Source organism: Nymphaea colorata, chromosome 10 (genome assembly GCF_008831285.2).
Source record: "Nymphaea colorata isolate Beijing-Zhang1983 chromosome 10, ASM883128v2, whole genome shotgun sequence".
NCBI classification, from domain to species: domain Eukaryota; kingdom Viridiplantae; phylum Streptophyta; class Magnoliopsida; order Nymphaeales; family Nymphaeaceae; genus Nymphaea; species Nymphaea colorata.
The window spans coordinates 2,143,930-2,162,429 of NC_045147.1; the positions used below are offsets into that span (position 1 = coordinate 2,143,930).

An 18,500-nucleotide genomic window follows, 5' to 3' on the forward strand; every position below is an offset into this window, starting at 1 on the left:
ATACAACATTATTGCCACCCATCCATATATCTATCACAAATCATTAAGCGTCAGGCACATGCAGAAAATGACATTAAAATTATCCATGCACCAAAGTGAAGCTTTTCAAAAACTAACTCTAGAACTCGTACCTTTTTAAAACTTCCTTTTTAGAAATTCAACATTTGTATATTTAATACATCTTTAACAAAGCGTAAAATTGCGTTTGCGTCAATAAAGACTACTAGCGACTTTTGGTGAAACAATGGTCGACGTCTGCTTTTGTGTGGATAAAAAAATTTTAAACGACGTGCAGCATAATGTTGATACAAAGTTCTACTGACATTCGATGCATGTGATAACAATTTTTACCGACATCCGTCTGTGTGTTGGTAAATGATCAGTATCGACATGTGCTGAACGTCAGTAATAATCCTATTTACTTACGTGCTACAGCACGTCGATGATGGTATCTACACCGACAAGCAGCACTGGAATGTTGGTGGTGCTTTTTACCAACACTTTCTTTACCAATGACTGAGAGAGACGTCAGAATTAGAAAACCCTTAAGCGACGCGTGATGAAGTTTTACCAACATTTTTTTGGTCGTTGGTGATTCCTCAGTTCTTTGTAGTGATCACATAGTTATTTCTTCTTTTATTTATTACTTTTACTGTTAAGCACTTTTGTTTTCCAATTGAACTTCTCTTCACTTTGAGAGAATCAGAGAGAGGAGGGAGGGGAAACATCATGATTCGTTAAAAAAAGGGACAAAATGGAGAAAATACTATCAAATGATAAATTTAGTGACATTCAAATGACAGTGGAATTTTGAACATCACCTAACTCGAAATTCAACTAAAAATCCACTGAATCTACTTGTAATTATTCGAGAGCTGGGAAGGTGGTAGGACCTAACTCCGGTATAGGCGACAGCTCAGTCCTAGAGTCGATCCTACACCCAAGATCCTCGTAGAGGGTCCACACGGGTCTAAAGACGCCTAAAGATTGAACCAACACAACTCAAAGAGAAAACTAAGGCTAGACTCAGACCAAACACACTCCTTGTAGCCGGATCTTAGGCTCTAGGCCACCGAAAAACTACAGGAATACTGGACAAATGCAGAAGCGATTCAAAACTATGCAAGGAAAATAGCAAATCTAACTAGTCTAAATGAAGTACCTCCCCAAGGCTTGCTCGGGGTTCATTTGATGAATCTTCTGGAATTCTTTGATGATCTGCTGTAGGTGCTGTTGAGGATGAATTCCAGACGTCAGGTTGCAGCTGAGAAAATCGGGACACCAAGGTGGAAGGTGCTGCAATGCCAAGTAAGACGCCAAGTTGGAGAAGATCGCTGGTAAAGTCTTTGATGTCTTCTCTTCAACTCGGTTGCTGCTGCTGGTTTTGACGGAGCTGATACAAATGCTGCTGCTCCGGGTGTGGCAGTAGGCTCTAGATATAGCTGAGAGAGAGCCTCTTAGCTCAGCCCACCTGGCTGAGTGCCGTGGTAGCACACGGGATCCGGTTGCTTGGTGATAGCAACCTCAATTCGCTTGGGCGAGTGGATGAAATGCCCAAGGGTGCACACCAAATGCTGTAGTCGTGGCTGGGGATGGGTGGATTCAGCTTGGTCTTAGCTGAGGAATTACCTAACTACAGTCAATAGAGGAAAGCTCGGCCGTAGAGCTTGGTAATGATCCTAAGTGTGGCTGGCTTAGGGCCGGTTAGGAGCGATAGGGGCTTGGACGGCTTCGGCTACGGTGTAAGGGAAGATGATCTAAGGGTGTGAGGTCTGGAATGAGGTGGCTTAAGACAAGGGAATGTGGGATGATGATTAGGAACTGGTGGTTAGGTTCAAGGATGATTGAACGAGTGGCTTGGGTTTAAATGAGAGAGCTAATGAGGAACTAAGGAGGGTTAGGGATCACGTGAGTGAGTTTGACGTGGGATCAAAAGGTGGACTCCTACACTTGAACCTAGGATAATCCTCTAGATCTAAGGCTGAAAATTCAAAGGTGGTAAGTGGGATGTGATGTGGCTGGGATCTAGGGATGGTTAATGATTGAATCACCTAAACTAAAGAGCAAATCCCTCCAAATGTGGGCACTAGTGGCGCCGGCTCCTCCAATGTAGTCAAATGTGGCGATGTGGCGCCTTGTGGAATGATGATTCCAAATGTGGGGATTCTCTTCCAAATCACGTGCAAATCAAGGGTCAGATCTTCTCCTAAGGATCTGGATGAAGGGCTAGGAGAGACTTAGATGGGTAAGGATGAAGCTCGTACCACTTTTTGAAGCTAGAATGTAGGAGTTTCCCCTTAATTCTCGCCTAGAAAATCTCCTCTCCATGCGATATCTCCTTGGAGTACTTTTGGACGGACTTACCCTTGGAAATGATGGTCCCACTTCGTGGCAAGGAAGGGCACTTTGGTCCTTGGGTGATGATGACCAGAATCCCCCAAATGTGGCCGGAATTATGGCAGAGGTCGCCGGAAAACCAGAAGTTCCCGGTGACTTGGTGCATGCTATCGCCTAGGCCGTTCTTCGCGAAACCAATGTGTATCTTCTTCTTTCTTTGCATGGAATCACCTTATATGGTCCATTCTCATGTCCAAGATGGTCTCACCGTGATTTCTTGAGGATGGAATTCTGATTTTGCCGGCGAAATTCCAGAGATGGACCGCGGATGAAAACTAGAATCGATCGACTCTTCTTGTGCCGTTTCCTTGAGTGATTTCTCAACTAGGAAAGCCTCAATGCCTAGGATCTTCTAAGACACGTAAAACTTAGTTTAAATCAAGTTTCAACCGTGGAAAAGAATGGAATCTCGGCTGTGACTCGAGACTTCTCCTCTTCTTGTAAGTCAAACCTTGGATCAAACCAAACCAACGTAGTTGCTTAGCTTTCACCTTAGGAATCCAAGAACTAACCTTGTATGAGGAAACCGTGGGTTTGCTGTCCTTCCTTGGATGAAGACGCAGCCTCCTTGTTCAACTTAGGCCTCTAATATCTCTGATGTAGCAGAGATATTGCACCCAAGACATGGCTGGGTAGATGCGAAGATGAAGACGATGATAAATCCTTGGGCCGTGGCTCACCCAAGAGAAAGCCGTCACCTTCTTCTTCAACGAGAATTGATGTAAATGAAAGAGAGGGGAGATAGTGAGGAGTTGGGAAGGAGAGGAGAGGAAGAAGTGAGGGGGAAGGGGAAGTAGAGGGCCAGTATGCTGGTCTTGGGAGAAGAGATTGGAGGGAACGTGAGAGAGAGAGAGAGAGAGAGAGAGAGAGAGAGAGAGAGAGAGAGAGAGAGAGAGAGAAGTGAGGAGAGAGAGAGAGCAAAGAAGCAAATGACCTTGATTTCCCAAAATTCCATCCGTTTACACATGAATCAAAACTTTATATACATGAGTACATAAATCTGGTTCCCATGCATGGAACCAGCCCAAATCCAGAACATGCTAAAGCAAAACGGATCCAAGGCACAACCCGCCTTGGTAAGTTTGAATCCAAAACCGAATTGGCGCAAACTCAAATAAAGCAAATCAAGAAGTGAAAAACGGCTAAGTCCTAGCTAGACGCCCCTTGAGCCTTGTGAGCTCAAGGTGGGGACCTCGTCCGGGTTGCCGCCCAAACTTCGGACTTGACACATCCCTTAACCTCATTGAGCTGAGCTCAATTCAGCCAAGAGACCTCCCTAGACTCGTCCTAGACCGACTCTAGAGACTTGGGTTTCGATACGACTCAAGAATGGACCATGGCCTATACCAGAGAAGTCCTATGGATCTAGTATCCTAACTCGCGGATTCCCTCAATTGCTGGTCTTCACCTAGTTCATTCATGTCCTAGAGCCGTTGCATATCCTCCCGCACCTCCCACTGCATTTGCTCTAGGCTCGAAGTTTAATTCCATTGACCCGTGATCTCTCACTGTGGCCGTGCCTTTGGCCTTGGTTAGGCCTACTCAGACTAAGGCTCGTATCAGAAGGGTTCCCTGAAATAGAATTCTAACAAATTTAGGTGAAGCTACTTTGAATTTTATTTAAAAATTCTTGAAAATTTCTTGAAGTCGATTTGAAAGGTCCCCTATCAACTGACTTCGAAAATCATTTGCAAATTGATTGGTAAATTCTTGGAAATTGAGTAAAACATTTGAAATTTTATTGGGAAATGGTTAGAAAATGATTGGCAAAATTTTTCGAAAATGTATTTTTGGACAGCACTTGGAAAATGGTAAGGTTGTAATAAAAAATTGTTAGAAAATGAATTGAAATATGACTTAAAATAGAGGAAATGCTTAAAATTGGCAACTGAAAAATATATTGCCTGTACAAGCATTAAACATGAATATTTAGATTTTTTTTTTAAATTCACGGATAACACATTAAAATACATCACATGGGTCTCACTACCTCTCGGTGCAAACGCATACAAAATTGTATTAGGGATTGAGCACGCCGCAAAACGCCCTTGAACTGCACCATTCCTTTTCATTTACTTAAGCTAATCGAACTACACCATCCTTTTTCATTCAACTAAGTTTGCAAAGATGCTTAACCTTGGTTAGGAATGTTGACGGATCAAATCCGAGTAAGATGTACCATTTACCGTATTCGATTTATCAGACATTCAGATGTATGAATCTGGATTGAAATGTGAATGAAAAGAATCTTAGACCATATTTAATTGAATCCAAATTTGATTTCAAAATCCAGATCCGACATTTGTATTCACAACTGAATTCAAATATGAAACAAAATCCAAATACACTATTATATATTTAAAACTGGCTCAAAAAATGTATGGATATTGGATATAAGAAACTTATTTAAAACTATATCTGAATTAGAATTCAAATCTGGCGCACTTTACTTAACTGAATCAAAGTCTGATCCGTTTCAATCGGATTCACTGGCATCTCTAATAATGATACAACTATACTAACTTTTTGCTAAAAACGAACTCGTATTGCAAATACATAAATGAAATGCTCATTTGCAAAATCATGATAAATTGTGAGGCCCTCAAAAGAAATACTCCCGGAACAAAAGAGAAGGGACATGAGCGAATTCAAGCCCTCTTGATTCGTTCCCGTCCTCTCCATGTCACTCTGTCCGTCCTCGTCTCTCCCTGTCTCTGTCGATCGAGCGGAGATCGGTGAGGAAGAAGGAGAACAATACTAAGAATAAACTGGCGGCCCACTCTATGTAACAAGGTTCGCTTTCCTCCATCTTCCTTCTTCTCTTTTCGTTTTCCCATTTTCTCCCCCTCCCTTTTTCTTGCCCTTCTTGCCGCTGGCCAACTTCTTCCCCATTTTCTTCTTCTGACTCCTCCGTTTCCTCTCATTTTTGTTTATACTATTATTTTTATCATCTAATTCGTGACAACAGATGCGAAACGCCATGTGAATTTGAGGGGGCATAGGTGTCTGGCCCAAAGATTGTAGATGCACGATATTTCTGATTACAGCGATTACCTGAAACGAGTTACTAGGATTGGTACCTCACTTTCCTAGCCATGGATATGATCACTCTGCAAAACATAGAAACTTTAGTATTTTTGTATGTTGGTGTGGATTTCTGTTGTTAGTGTATTCTTACAGTTTGTTTGTGTTGCAGGACAATGCCGCGAAAAGTGAGTTACGGGGTTGACTATGATGATGACTATGACTATTATGACGACTATGACTATGACTATGATTTTGAAGATGGTTGGTTACTTTGGTTCCTCACACCCTGGATTCGTTGAGACCGTTTCTAAATCCGTAGGCGTTTGTGAAGTAGCGGGCTGTGCATTGTAGTTTCCATTTTTTTATGAGCGTGTCTATGATGGAGCCATCCACCTGTTTGGGCTGGTGGTTGTTGGAATCACTGCATTTGGAGGCTCAACATCTTTCAAAATGCAGTGTTTTTATGAAACCACGGCTCCAAAGAAAATTTTCTGCTATGGATTCATATGTACTGTTCTTCCATTGACAGCCTTAATGTCTTTGTTAATTGCTTCCACAATGTAGTGTTTTATGAAACCACGGCTCCAAAGAAAATTTTCTGCTATGGTTTCAAATGTACTGTTCTTCCATTGACAGCCTTAATGTCTTTGTTAACTTCTTGTACTGATTTTTTAATCAAACAGTCTTAAATTTGTCTTTAATATCTAATGACGACTGTAGACGTGTTTCTTGTCTTTTCCTTATTGGAACTGTGGGGGTAGGTGATCCATGCAGGAGCAGCTGCATCTTTTTTTGCAGTGTTAGGCGGTAATGTTGTAAAGTGTGTAATATAAGTATATAACGGTATAGATAAACACCTAAAGTAAAAAATGCAAATTTAATTTTTAATGCAAAAAAAAAAAGAAATCAGAAAATACCGAGCAATACAATATTAGGAGAAAAGATGCTCTCTGTAGGAACCTAAAAAGGTAACAAATATATGTTACATGACATGCACACTTTCACTAGAAATAAATAAAATTGACCACTTAATTTACTCCCATACTTGAATGTCGATCAAAACAAATAAGTGTTAATCTTTGGCATGCTCCTTGAAGTCCTTGAGCAACTTAGCGTCACACTATTTGAATTTTATTTTTTATGAATGAGAATAGACATAGGGTCTTATTAGAAATCTCTATTTTTACTGCTGAAAAAAAGCCCTAAATTTTTTTATTATTTTTAAATTAGATGTGTAAGAATGACTTTCATGTCACAAATCAATTCAATTAAGAAATTTATGTACCCTTAAATAAAACAAACTTTTTTGACGTTTTTTTAATGATTTCAAGGTGTATGTTACACCTCTAAGACTAATTTCAAGGGTGTATTGTATCGTTCTCCTTTATGGTTACGTAACGTAACATAATGTATCATATGACATGCTACTCATGTACAAACTGAGTGATCCTCCTGCCAAAAATACCCTATTCTTTTGCTTTGAAGTAAAAGATAAAAAAGTTGTTGTCCTTCCTTGTCAGTTTATGAAATGACTAATTATGTCTTGAGTCAATGAGGTTGGAATTCTCATTCTGTTTCTTTTCCTCTAGGGCTGGCATTGTTACATTTAACCCTATAAATTAAAAGAGTTAATGCAAGTTTCATATAATGCCAAAAGTTTTGTTTTTGTTTTTTTTTGGGAGGGGGCGGGGGCGGGGTGGGGGGGGTGGTTAGGGTTGGGGTGGGGGAGAAGATCAGGAGTATAAGTCAACTTGTCAATATCTTTTCATGGACATCACAATTTATGCCTGACTGCAATCCATGTCCTTGTAGTTGGTTGTCATATGATTTGGGTGAGTTAGTGTATTGGTGGAATTTGTAACGTGAAAATCAATTAAGAAGTATACAAAATAGGTGAATGTGAACTGTTTTATTGTCTCATCAACCAATACATTCTTCTACTAATAAAGCAAAAAAATATAAAGCACTTTTCAGCTTCTACCTTCTTCAGGAATCTGGAGTCCTGAAGCCTCTAGGTATTGCCTCTTCTTCTATCTTTTTGCCGTTGCAGAAGATCCTTCTCGTTTTAATTTTCCTTTCTCCCATCCTTACCAATGATTCTTTAAAGATGGGCATTTTGCAAACTTTTCATGACATTCAATTAGCTGGAATATTACAATCTCTTGGAAGCTTGAAGCTTGGTAGGTCCCTCTAGGCTGCTATCAACTTCATGGACATGCAGTTTGACAAGTATCCAATGCGAATATTTCATAATTGGCTTACTCTTACACCAACAAACTTTTATATCCTGTTTTGATTGAACTTGGAAGCTGCCAGTTCACCATTATGATTCTTACATGTTGTTTGAAACTTGAAAGTGAAGCATGCCTATCTATTCTGAACCACTTGTGGGGTCCACTGCTCTCTCCCCTTTGTACAAAGTGGGGTAGGCATAGTCCCCACCCACCCCCCTCTCTTTCTTTTCACACACATACACATAGAGACATATTCATCTGCGTATGCGGACATGTGGAAATGCATATGTATGTACTAACTAAGAAGAATAAAATGCCCAAGCACCCTTCACCTTTTTGTTGCGGCTTATAGGCAGTCCTAGACTCCTAGGCAATGTTATCACTGGCGTATCGTATCGCGTATCGGTCGGGCCGACTTATACGCCGTATCGTAACGTATCGTAAATGTATCGTAACGTATCGTAAAATTAATTTTTAATTTGTAAAAAATTATAAAAAAATAGAAAAAAATCAGAAAAAATTTAAATAAATTCGAAAAAACAAGAAAAAATCAAGAAAAATGTATTTAAAGGAACATTCATCATTCATGTATATGAAGTATGAACTATGAAGTATGAATATGAACAACACATTCCAAAATAAGAAATCAGACATTCAAAAATCAAAATAACATACTAAGCAGCCGAAGAGTATTCGATTACATCACAATTCATAAGTTCAGAAGTCAAAACATATAGACATAGTTGTCATCTTTCATGATCCAAAAAGCCCTCTTTCTCCAAGCTTTCCACTGTGCCCTCTACGAGAAAGAAAGCTATCTCACGGGCAAAACTTAAAGCAAATGAGGAAAATCTCTTCCTCCCACGTCTCTTGCAATGTTTAGAAACAAGAAGAGAGAGAGAGAGGAGCATATCTTTTGAAATAAAATGAAAAAAAGGGGCCATCGGACCCTTTTGCCATTTTTCCCCCGTATCGTACGATACGGGGGTGTATCGACCGTATCGTACGATACAGTGCCCGTATCGTACGATACGGGCGATACGTCTACGATACACCTCCGTATCGTGTATTGTAGGCGTGTCGTATCGTTTTTGTTGATACAGACGATACGTATCGTACGATACGCGTCCGTATCGTACGATACGGATAACATTGCTCCTAGGTACTGGACCTAGAGAGCTTGGCACAATAGGCAATGCCTGGGAGTGGTTTTTTTGACTGCACAGTAGAACTGCATCTTATTGATCAATGTTGTGCATGACTTTGTCAGCAATCAGGTTAAGTCTTTCATTTGCATTGTGCTACTTATTTCTTGGCATTTCTTTGTGAGCAATCAGGTTAAGTCTTTCACTTGCGTTGTGCTACTTGTTGCTTGTCATTTCCATTAGCCATTTTGTAGCTAGAAGAAGGAGCTTTTGGCTTCATAAATTGATTTTTTTCATGGTTTTCTTATTCCGATTAGCCATTCGGTATTCTCGTCAGATAAATAGGCTAGGCCTACATAAGGTCAACCTTCTTTGATATGGTTGTATTTCTAATTCATCATTGTTTATTGTCCTTCAATAGCTAAGGGTTCTAGTACAAGTGAATCCTTGCCAAAACCTGGTACTTGGTGCTGTCCAATTTGCACATACGATAATGAGGAGAAGCTAACATATTGTGATATTTGTGGCGTAATTCGATATCCTCCTGTCAAATCATTAAGTGAGAAAAATGAAGAAGCAGGTTAGTGGCTGCATGTTTACTTTTACTTCGAGATATCATGTATCACATAAAACATCCACTTATACTGATAGCTGTTCCAGATAAAGTTGACAAAAATATTTTCTTTTCCATATAAACTGTCAGCATAGTTTCTTTCATGCAGTTGACTTATGCAATGGTCGGGGAGCTTCAAAACTGGCCAAATCTCTGTTCCCAGCGTTGCCTGCTCAGAAGTTGAAAACGGGTGTTACCTTTCAGCCTGTTTATTCTTTGAGCAAAGATGTTGATGGCTCCCATGGGATTGAAAAGATTAAGTGGAAATTTTCTGATTTTGAGGATTCTTTTCTTAATCATGATGCAAGATACCGTTTTAATATAGGTTCGCTATGTATAGAAGTGGCAAATAAGTATTCTATACTTATTTTGTGTTGTTAGTCATTCCAGTTCACTACGTGAATCTAATATTTAACAAGGCATTTTAGCTTTGTAATAAAACTGGGGATCAATTCTCAAATATGAATTTTGCTTTTTTTTTTGGTTTTCATTAATCATTATCATTATCATTATCATTTGATGACTGAATTGGATGTCTTGCAGCACCTTTCAAGTTTGATAAGCCTTCCCCGGATGATGTGGTCTCTGCAGCAAAACGTTCTGGGAATAGTTTGAAAGGCAAGTTATCTTTCAGCCACATGTAATAATATGCTACTTTCTGTTCATTCTCTTCCTCCCTCTCTCTCTCAACTTGTTTTTACAAGGTTCATAGGCATATCAAAATGATGAGTTTCCTACAGCAAGGTTTCGACCCGAAGTGGCTCAAAAAGAGTAGAAGGAGGCTGTCAATGGTCTATGGTGAGAATGTCGCTGGATTTTGCATACAAAGGCCAAAATCTGCAATGGTTTAAAAATAAAAGGTTATGGCCCAACAAAATTGGGTTTTGGGTGAGAATTTAAACGATATTCACCTAATTGCTTTGGAATTGGCCCTAATATATGACCAGGTGTTGTTAACATTGTTGCATCCAGAGATGCAACTCCAGGGGGCTAGTTTTATGTGTCAAAATCAGCAGAATCTCCATGGTAACAAGACAATAAAGATAAAGGAGAGAGTGAATTAGGGAAACAATGAACTCAAAGTTGAGAATTAGTTCAGAGATAGGAGAGGGAGATAAGAGAATAAGGAAGAAATTTGGGGATTAATTAACCACTCAAATATTCTAAGGGAGAAGTTACAAAAATGAAATTCTTTATGATTTTTTAACTCTGCCCAAGAAGTACACTGAAATGATTTGTATAGGCTTGAAGTCAAATTGGACCAAAGGCATGCCCAGGAGGTGAATGGTGCCGCATGTTTGGAGGACAACGATGCACTACCACCAAGCCCGGCCTAGATTGCACGATCCTGCTGGAGATCCCGGCGGCTGGGGCCAGGTTGCCAAGAGGTGGCAACTGGCCATGCTATCTCCTCACATGCTGGAGAGTTCCGTGGCTGGGACAGATTTGCAACAGGCGGGCTAGGTTGGTGCGGCGGTGGACTGCCGGTGCATGGCCAAAATCTAGACAAAGGCAAAAGGGACAACAGCGGCACGGCTTGGCAACGACACTCCATCAAGGATGCAGGAAGAGAAGGAGAAGAAGATGAGAGAGAGGGAGAGAGAAAGAGCTTAGGGTTTCACACTATGTGACACGGGTAGTGTTGTACGATACGGGGCCGATACGTACGATGCGATATGTATCTTTTACAAAATACGATACGATACACGCCCCGTATCGTACGATACGGGGTGATTTCAAAAAATGGGGGTTAGAACCCCCCTTTTCGAGTTTTTTTATAAAAACCCGGCCCTTCTTCATTTTTAACCTAGAGATTGTGCCACCGTGGAGGGAAATTATCGATTTCCATTGTTAAATCATCGATTTTCAAAATGAAATCATCGATTAAACCATCGATTTGTGCGTGGGTGGCTGATTCTCGTTTGGAGGAAAGAGGTTTTTTTAAATCGTGAAGATGAAAATGAAGAAGATGGAGATGAGGATGAGAATGAATGTGATGAAGATTATGAATGAGAGTCGAGTGCTTTTCATTTTATATGTATTGACATTGAACATTTTCACAATTTCATTATCATCTTGTGATGTAATACATAACATCTAAACCTTGTTTTTGATGTGGTATCTCATAAACTTATGGACCTTATGACTTATAAATCTATGTGTTTTTTTTAAGAAGAACACATTATTCTTGTTTTTTACTGATTTTTATGATTTTTTGAATTTTTTTCCTATTTTTTCTGATTTATTAAAAAAATGATACGATTAAAGCCAGACCGATACGACTTACGATACGCTTTTTACAACATTGGACACGGGTACTTATAATTTGCCCAGGTACCTGTGTCAGTACGTGTAATTTGCCCAGGTACCCGTGTCAATACGTGGGTTCCGCGACATGGGTACATGGGTACAACTACATTTAAAACATTTAAAATTATATTTTCAAACTTAATTTTTTCTCTAATTTTGATTTTTCTCTTATTTTATATTTCCCTTCCATTAAGATTCTATATTTTCCTCTCGTTTTTCTTTAATTTTGAGAATTTTTGTGGATTATTATATAATATATGTATTTACATATACACTCGGCCGTACCCCCGTACCCGAATTTTCTAAAATTTCTTGCTCAGTAAACTGCATTTGTATGATTCATGAAGCATTTGTATGGGTTCTTATGATAAACAATGTATTGTTTGTGTTTTGTTTGAGACTTTCTTATGAGATTATAAGTGTGAACTATTAATGTTTTTTTTTTTTTCATTTTATCATTTTTGGGAATATAAAATTTGCCGTACCCTCAAAATTGCCGTGGCCAAACCCCGTATCGTACCCGCACCCATGTGACATAGGTTTCACACGAAAGTCATACATTGCATAATTCATAAAAGAGAAAGAACAAGTGTTTTATGGGCCCAATGCGAAAATGAAAAATGGACCAAAATGGGTGTGCCTAATTCAAATGGCATCTTCTGATTGGAGGGAGTGAGTGGCTGCAAAATTTTACCATTGATCGATGGGGGCTGCCCAAAGGGCACCTGGGAAAGGGGCCCTTCTAGTGCTGATGTAAAGCTATCTATCCCCTGAAGTGGCATGCTGAGTGGAGGGATGCGGGTCCCGCATTGAGGTGGCTTGCCACTTGGATGATGTCATGAAGTTGGTGTGTGGCAAGCATGTGGGGCTTAGGCTGACCGAGGTCCAACACATGGAGGGAAGCTCCCTACATGCGCCAGGTGGAGGGTGCCCATGCTGACTGTGCTTCTGGTTGATTTTGGGATGCCTCTAGGCTAGGCTTAGCTCGAGTGGGCTCGAGCTGAGGGCGTGCACTTGCTTTTGGCCCGAGCTCTTCCTGAATGGACTGCAATTGAGTTGAAGGGTGCCCATGCTGACTGTGCTTCTGGTTGATTCTGGGATGCCTCTAGGCTAGGCTTAGCTCGAGTGGGCTCGAGCTGAGGGCGTGCACTTGGGTTTGGCCCGAGCTCTTCCTGAGTGGACTGCAATTGAGTTGAAGGTTGCCGGGCACAGATGAGCTGGCCAGGCTGCTCTCGGCTGGTGCTGCTGCCTATGTGCTAGCCTCCTCCTGAGGGGAGCAATAAAAAATTAAATCTTGTGATGAGTATTTTGGAAATTTATACAAGGTGGTGTGATGTCTTTTCTTGTTTCTGTCTCTTTTGAGGGACTTATAGTAAATATTTCTGCCACCCTAATCCTTCTCTTTAAAAGGGAATTAGTGTTAATCTAACAAGACTTCTTTTTGCACTCTACCACACATCGTGACAATAGACAATTAAGAAATCATAAGTTGCTCTTGTTCACTTATTTTGCTTACTGGCGAGCTTGCATCTTTTCCTGCACCATGCACCTTTTTAAGTACTTATTGTGTAACCTGGTATGTATAGGTGATCATAAAAGATATCGGTTGATGTATTTGTTTATGTAAATTGGGATATCATATGCATATGTGTACAGGGCTACAAGCCAACAAGACTTTGAGTTGACCTTAATGTTGTCCTAAATGACTGTCCATTTGTATGAATTCTACTTCGTTGTTCCCATGAAGAGAAACATGTCACCGAGTTAAATAACCGTTCAGATGTCTAGTTCTTGCATCCACTGTTTCATGCCATCCACATTGTACCATTTCATTTTCTGGTTTTGGATTGCACCAACCTATATATAACTATGTCTTTTGTATTTTTTCTTTTTCTTTTTCCTCCCCCACTCAGTGTCTTCTAATTATGAGTCATTGAAGACATTTTTTCTTCCAAATTTGTTGCAGGAACCTCACACGCTGCATTGTCCAAAGCTTCTTTAGGCACAAACATGGATCAGGGGACTGTTGATCTTTTACCTAATGCTTCAAAACATGGGGCTTCATCATCAAGGTCTTCAGTAGAAGTAGTACAGTTCAAGGCAGAAGACAAGAGAGTGGATAGCAAGAGTTACACAAGTAATGGTTCATCTCTTCTTGAAGATGGTCAACCACAAAGCCTAGTGAGTGGAGTGAGTAAGTTAAAACTGAATGAGGCAGCTGATTCTACGAAGACAGTCAGAGATATGAGAAAAGCAGTTCCATTAGATGCATACAAACCAGAGACGTGGGTGCTTCCTGATAAAAAATGTGGGGGTTTGTCTCAGCTAAATCTTGCTATTGTAAGGTTTTCTCCAGTTCTGGTTGAGTGCAAAAAAGATACTTGCAAATTTTATTCAAATTATTCGAAGGTTGAGCAGTCTGTATTTATTTACTTTCATTACCATGTTTAGGTTGGCCACGTTGATTCTGGCAAATCAACGCTGACAGGAAGACTTCTGCACATTTTGGGGCGGATCTCTCAGAAGGATATGCACAAGTATGAGAAGGAAGCTAAACAGCAGGTGTAATAATTTATTAATATGTTTGTATTTGCTTCATAAGTGCTATTCACTTCAACCTAATCACTCTTCTATTTAATTTTTACATTGAGTGCAGGGAAAAGGCTCATTTGCCTATGCTTGGGCATTAGATGAAAGTGTTGAGGAAAGGGAAAGAGGAATAACTATGGCTGTTGCAGTTGCTCGTTTTGAATCAAGGAAATTTCATGTTGTTATGCTTGATTCACCGGGGCATAAAGATTTTGTCTCAAATATGATATCTGGTGCTACACAAGCAGATGCTGCGATACTTGTTGTCGATGCATCTATTGGTTCTTTTGAGGCAGGTATGGGTTTAAATGGAGTTGGGGGACAGACAAAGGAGCATGCACAACTTATCCGAAGTTTTGGTGTTGAACAGCTGGTTGTTGCTGTTAATAAGATGGATTCTGTAGGATATTCTAAAGAAAGATTTGATTCCATCAATATGCAGCTGGGTGGATTTCTCCGATCTTGTGGATTTAAAGAATCACATGTTTCATGGGTACCTTTGAGTGTTATGGAGAATCAGAATCTTGTTGCAGCTATAACCGAACCTCGTTTCTCATGGTGTGTGTAGTATTTTTATAGTCATGTTTCAAGTGTTATGCTGCTTCTTTTCATCAATTAGATAAGGTTACAATGCTTGCTGCTACTAAAATTGGGGCGACTCTGTTTTTAATATTGTTTGGCATTCAACTGATGGACTCTTTACTGCTGTTCTCTGTAAAATAAGTTTTGTTTATGGTCTGATTCATGTTCCATTTGTACACCTAATTTTGCCACACATTATCTTCTCTTTCTGAGATTCTGTGGTACCATCACCATGTATCCTCTTCTCCTATGTACCTTGAATTTGTACACCTGATCTTTCTAACTTCTGCTGCTTATCTTTCTGTAATTTTTAGATGTTAATTAATTTTATGTTATTCACTGCTTCTATCTACCTTGTTATGGTTTTGTTCTATGCTGCTCTTTACCCTTTGTTCTCCTCGACTGCAAAACGTTGGTAAGCTCAATAATTGTCTATATCTTTGCAACAAATATTTTGTTAACTATGTCCAATTTTTTTAAGCCCAATAATTTTCTATATCTTTGCAACAAATATTTTGTTAACTATGTCCAATTTTTTTGTTATTCAAGGATCTGTGATGTGGTACTGTGTTCTGCGAGGCCTTCATATATTTGTCTCTTAAAAGATCTTGACTTTTGAGTACTAGACTATGTGTGACCTTGAGATTTATATGTATCATAATAATCCACCAAATATTTGTGCAATTGTTAGCAGTTTGTCATAAATTTATTTGTAGAAATGTCTTTGATGACATGTGGCAGGTATAAGGGATTTCATCTCCTGGATGCCATCGATTCCTTGCTACCACCAGAACGTGAAATTTTCAAACCGCTTAGGTTGCCTATCTGTGATGTTATCAAGTCCCGGTCACTAGGGCAGGCAGCTGTTAGTGGTAAAGTGGAAGCTGGAGCCATCAGAAATGGTACAAAGGTGAAGTTCATCTGATATATTGATTTCTCTGTTGGTTCTGCTGTCTGCCTTATTCTTCTTGGTGCTGAAGATGTAAAAGAAGGGGAACCTAGTGACCTTTTAATGTTAGGTTTCATGTAAGATTGTTCAACACTTGGCATTGAGAAGGGGGAGAAATCTATGTACACATTTATTAGTTTTTTTTTATATGCAAAGGTAACTTGGGTCACAGGTATTATTTTGAAGTTCTACTTTTAACTTTTTGTGCAAAATTAATAATTTTTTTGTTATTGAGGACTTGTAGTAGTCGTTCTCACCATCATGCATTGTTCTTTGTTTTCTGAGTAGCTTGTCTTCTATTGGGTGTGGCAATATTTTAAATGGGCCTCATAGTCGTATAGTGGATAGGCCTTATGTCTATATGCTGCTTGCAGGTCCTGGTAATGCCATCAGGAGATGTAGCAACAGTTCGATGCATTGAACAAGATTCACATGCATGTGGTATAGCCAGAGCAGGCGATAATGTGGATGTTGGTTTGCAAGGGGTTGATGGGGCTTCCTTGATCACAGGAGGGGTCTTGTGCCACCCAGAATTTCCAATAGCTGTGGCTTCCCATTTAGAGCTCAAAGTGTTGGTCTTGGACATCAAAATGCCGATTATAGTTGGATTTCAGGTGAATTGCGATGATGTTCCCCCCTCCCATTCCTTTCAGTAGATTTTTTTGGTTTGATATGTGATGTCAGAAGAAAAATTGTAGGTTGAATTCCATATACATCATGCTAAAGAAGCTGCAAAAGTTGAGAGGATCATATCTTTGCTTGACCCTAAAACTGGGAAGGTTTCCAAAAAGGCTCCTAGGTGTCTCACTTCCAAGCAGAGTGCAATCATCGAGGTAACCTGGAGCTCCACCAGTTTTTTGGCACTCTGGTGACTTTTCGTTAGTCAGAATAATATTTGAATATTTCAAAGTTCTTATTTGCATTTATAGCAAAACGTCCTATTATGCAATAAAACTGATGCCGAGACCTTGTTGGTGTCAGGTCATTCTCGGTAAAGAACTGTGTGTAGAGGAGTTCTCCAACTATAGAGCTCTTGGAAGGGCATACCTGCGAGCATCTGGCCAGACTGTTGCTGTTGGAATTGTAACTCGTCTTGTTCACTAATTTCCATCTCCACAGCAGAGTTATACTGCCGCAGATGCAGTGATTGTATAGTAGAATATTAATTTTGAAGGATGCAATAAAAGGGCGACGCATTGCAATGACAGCATGCAACTTTTATGTATCACTAGTGTTGGGAATTTTCTGCAAGTGTAAAGTAGCTGACATGAGTTGTAAACGCTGCTCCCACCATTCTGGGATTTTGGCTGAATTAAGTTATTTGTTCTTTTCCTGCTGGATGCCATGTGGCAGTTAATTTCAAAATTCCTTGCATATTATTGTCTAAGAATGTATGAATCATATTCTTGGAGAATTATCAGGGGGAATTGAAAATGAAAAACGGATGCTTCCTGGACATGACACAGTGCACGATAGTTTTTGATCTCTTAAATGGGGATGGTTTCTGTAGCTAGTGCTGCTTATCCAATTTTTCCATTTGGTTCAAGAATGCATACTCCTGAACTTGCTTTTCCTATTTTCCTTTTGATAAAAAATTAACAAGAAAAGTAACAAAATTCATTCATCTCATTGCATCTTACATCTAGTCGCTTGTACTAACCTACATACCACACAAGATAAGCAGTTAAATGATTTTTTTTTTAGATTCAGTGTTTTTTGTTATCTCACTAGAAATTAGGTTCCTTAATGTTCCTCAGGGACAGAAAAAAGCAATAGTTTACTGAGAAGTTCTCTTTTCAGGGGTCGTAATTTCACGAACTGATTTCAAGTTTCCGTTTTATCATGCAGGATCTTTGTTGGCCACTATCATACATGACTGTCAGGTTAAAGCATATATTTTTGAGAACTATGACAGTTTTCATGTTTTCAACTGTTTTATTTTCACACAAAATGAACTGAACATTGTTGCTGTCATCTCACGACAGCTTCCACCTGGCTGAGCTTTGAATATTAGCTACGAAACAGTGGGAGTAGAGTAGGCCCCTGTCCAGTTAGCAAAAATTAGATTCGATCAAAGTTCCAGAAAGGGCAGGCCTCTGACCTGTAGTTACTGGCAGAAAGTTTGGTTCGATCAGTAAATCTAGAAAGAGGATTTTCTGAGGTTATGGACAAAGTGGTTTCCAGGATGAAAATCCGCCCCCCCCCCCCCCCCCCCCCCCCCCCCCCCTGGTTCTGCCTCTGGTTGGTAGAGGATTTTGAGCTGGATTTCAAGCAGTCCAAGAAGGCCAGGTGAAGTTAGGCAGGCTGCACCCGTTGTATGGCTGTAGGTGTACTTTAAAATTGAACTGCTCTATTGCTGTTTACAGGAGAACTGTGGTCTGAATACTTTTGAACTTGTTCAGAAAAGAAAAAAAAAGGAAAGAATGACCATAAATCAGAGCTGAGATTGAATGCACTCAACAATGAAAAAGTAAAGCTAGTCTTCTCCATGGGCAGCGTGCATCGCAGGTGAGAGAGAGAGAGAGAGAGAGAGAGAGTGAGAGATGATAAATTCGAGTAAATATGAGAACAATTTTAATGGAACTGTTTTTTATATATGGACCTTCATGGAGTTCATGCGCCTCGACAAGCTTGTTTAGTCTGGGGTCGCTTTT

At 39.8% G+C, this 18,500-nt stretch overlaps 1 protein-coding gene across 6 annotated transcripts; it reads left to right on the top strand.

The window, feature by feature from the left end:
• Nucleotides 1-5,039: 5,039 nt before the first annotated feature.
• On the top strand, nucleotides 5,040-17,222 carry LOC116262311 (uncharacterized). 6 transcript variants are annotated; one of them, XM_031641554.2, is made up of 13 exons: nucleotides 5,040-5,190; nucleotides 5,366-5,473; nucleotides 5,594-5,685; nucleotides 9,225-9,383; nucleotides 9,526-9,741; nucleotides 9,960-10,034; nucleotides 13,693-14,066; nucleotides 14,178-14,288; nucleotides 14,383-14,873; nucleotides 15,639-15,807; nucleotides 16,221-16,460; nucleotides 16,545-16,679; nucleotides 16,828-17,222. In XM_031641554.2, exons 3-13 carry the CDS (start codon nucleotides 5,598-5,600, stop codon nucleotides 16,948-16,950), a joined length of 2,181 nt encoding a protein of 726 aa, XP_031497414.1. In that variant the 5' UTR covers nucleotides 5,040-5,190; nucleotides 5,366-5,473; nucleotides 5,594-5,597; the 3' UTR covers nucleotides 16,951-17,222. The 6 variants fall into 6 exon arrangements, with proteins under 6 accessions (XP_031497414.1, XP_031497413.1, XP_031497415.1 ...); XM_031641553.2 differs by lacking the exon at nucleotides 5,366-5,473; XM_031641555.2 differs by lacking the exon at nucleotides 5,366-5,473 and having other exon boundaries at nucleotides 9,526-9,606.
• The last annotated feature ends 1,278 nt before the right edge of the window (nucleotides 17,223-18,500 follow it).

Bases quoted from the DNA above. Each gene is read 5' to 3' on its own strand.
- LOC116262311 (XM_031641554.2), top strand. From the start codon at position 5,598: ATGCCGCGAAAAGTGAGTTACGGGGTTGACTATGATGATGACTATGAC. The intron at 14,874-15,638 runs GTGTGTGTAGTA...GACATGTGGCAG, and splicing joins ACCGAACCTCGTTTCTCATG to GTATAAGGGATTTCATCTCC. The intron at 15,808-16,220 runs GTGAAGTTCATC...TGCTGCTTGCAG, and splicing joins CCATCAGAAATGGTACAAAG to GTCCTGGTAATGCCATCAGG.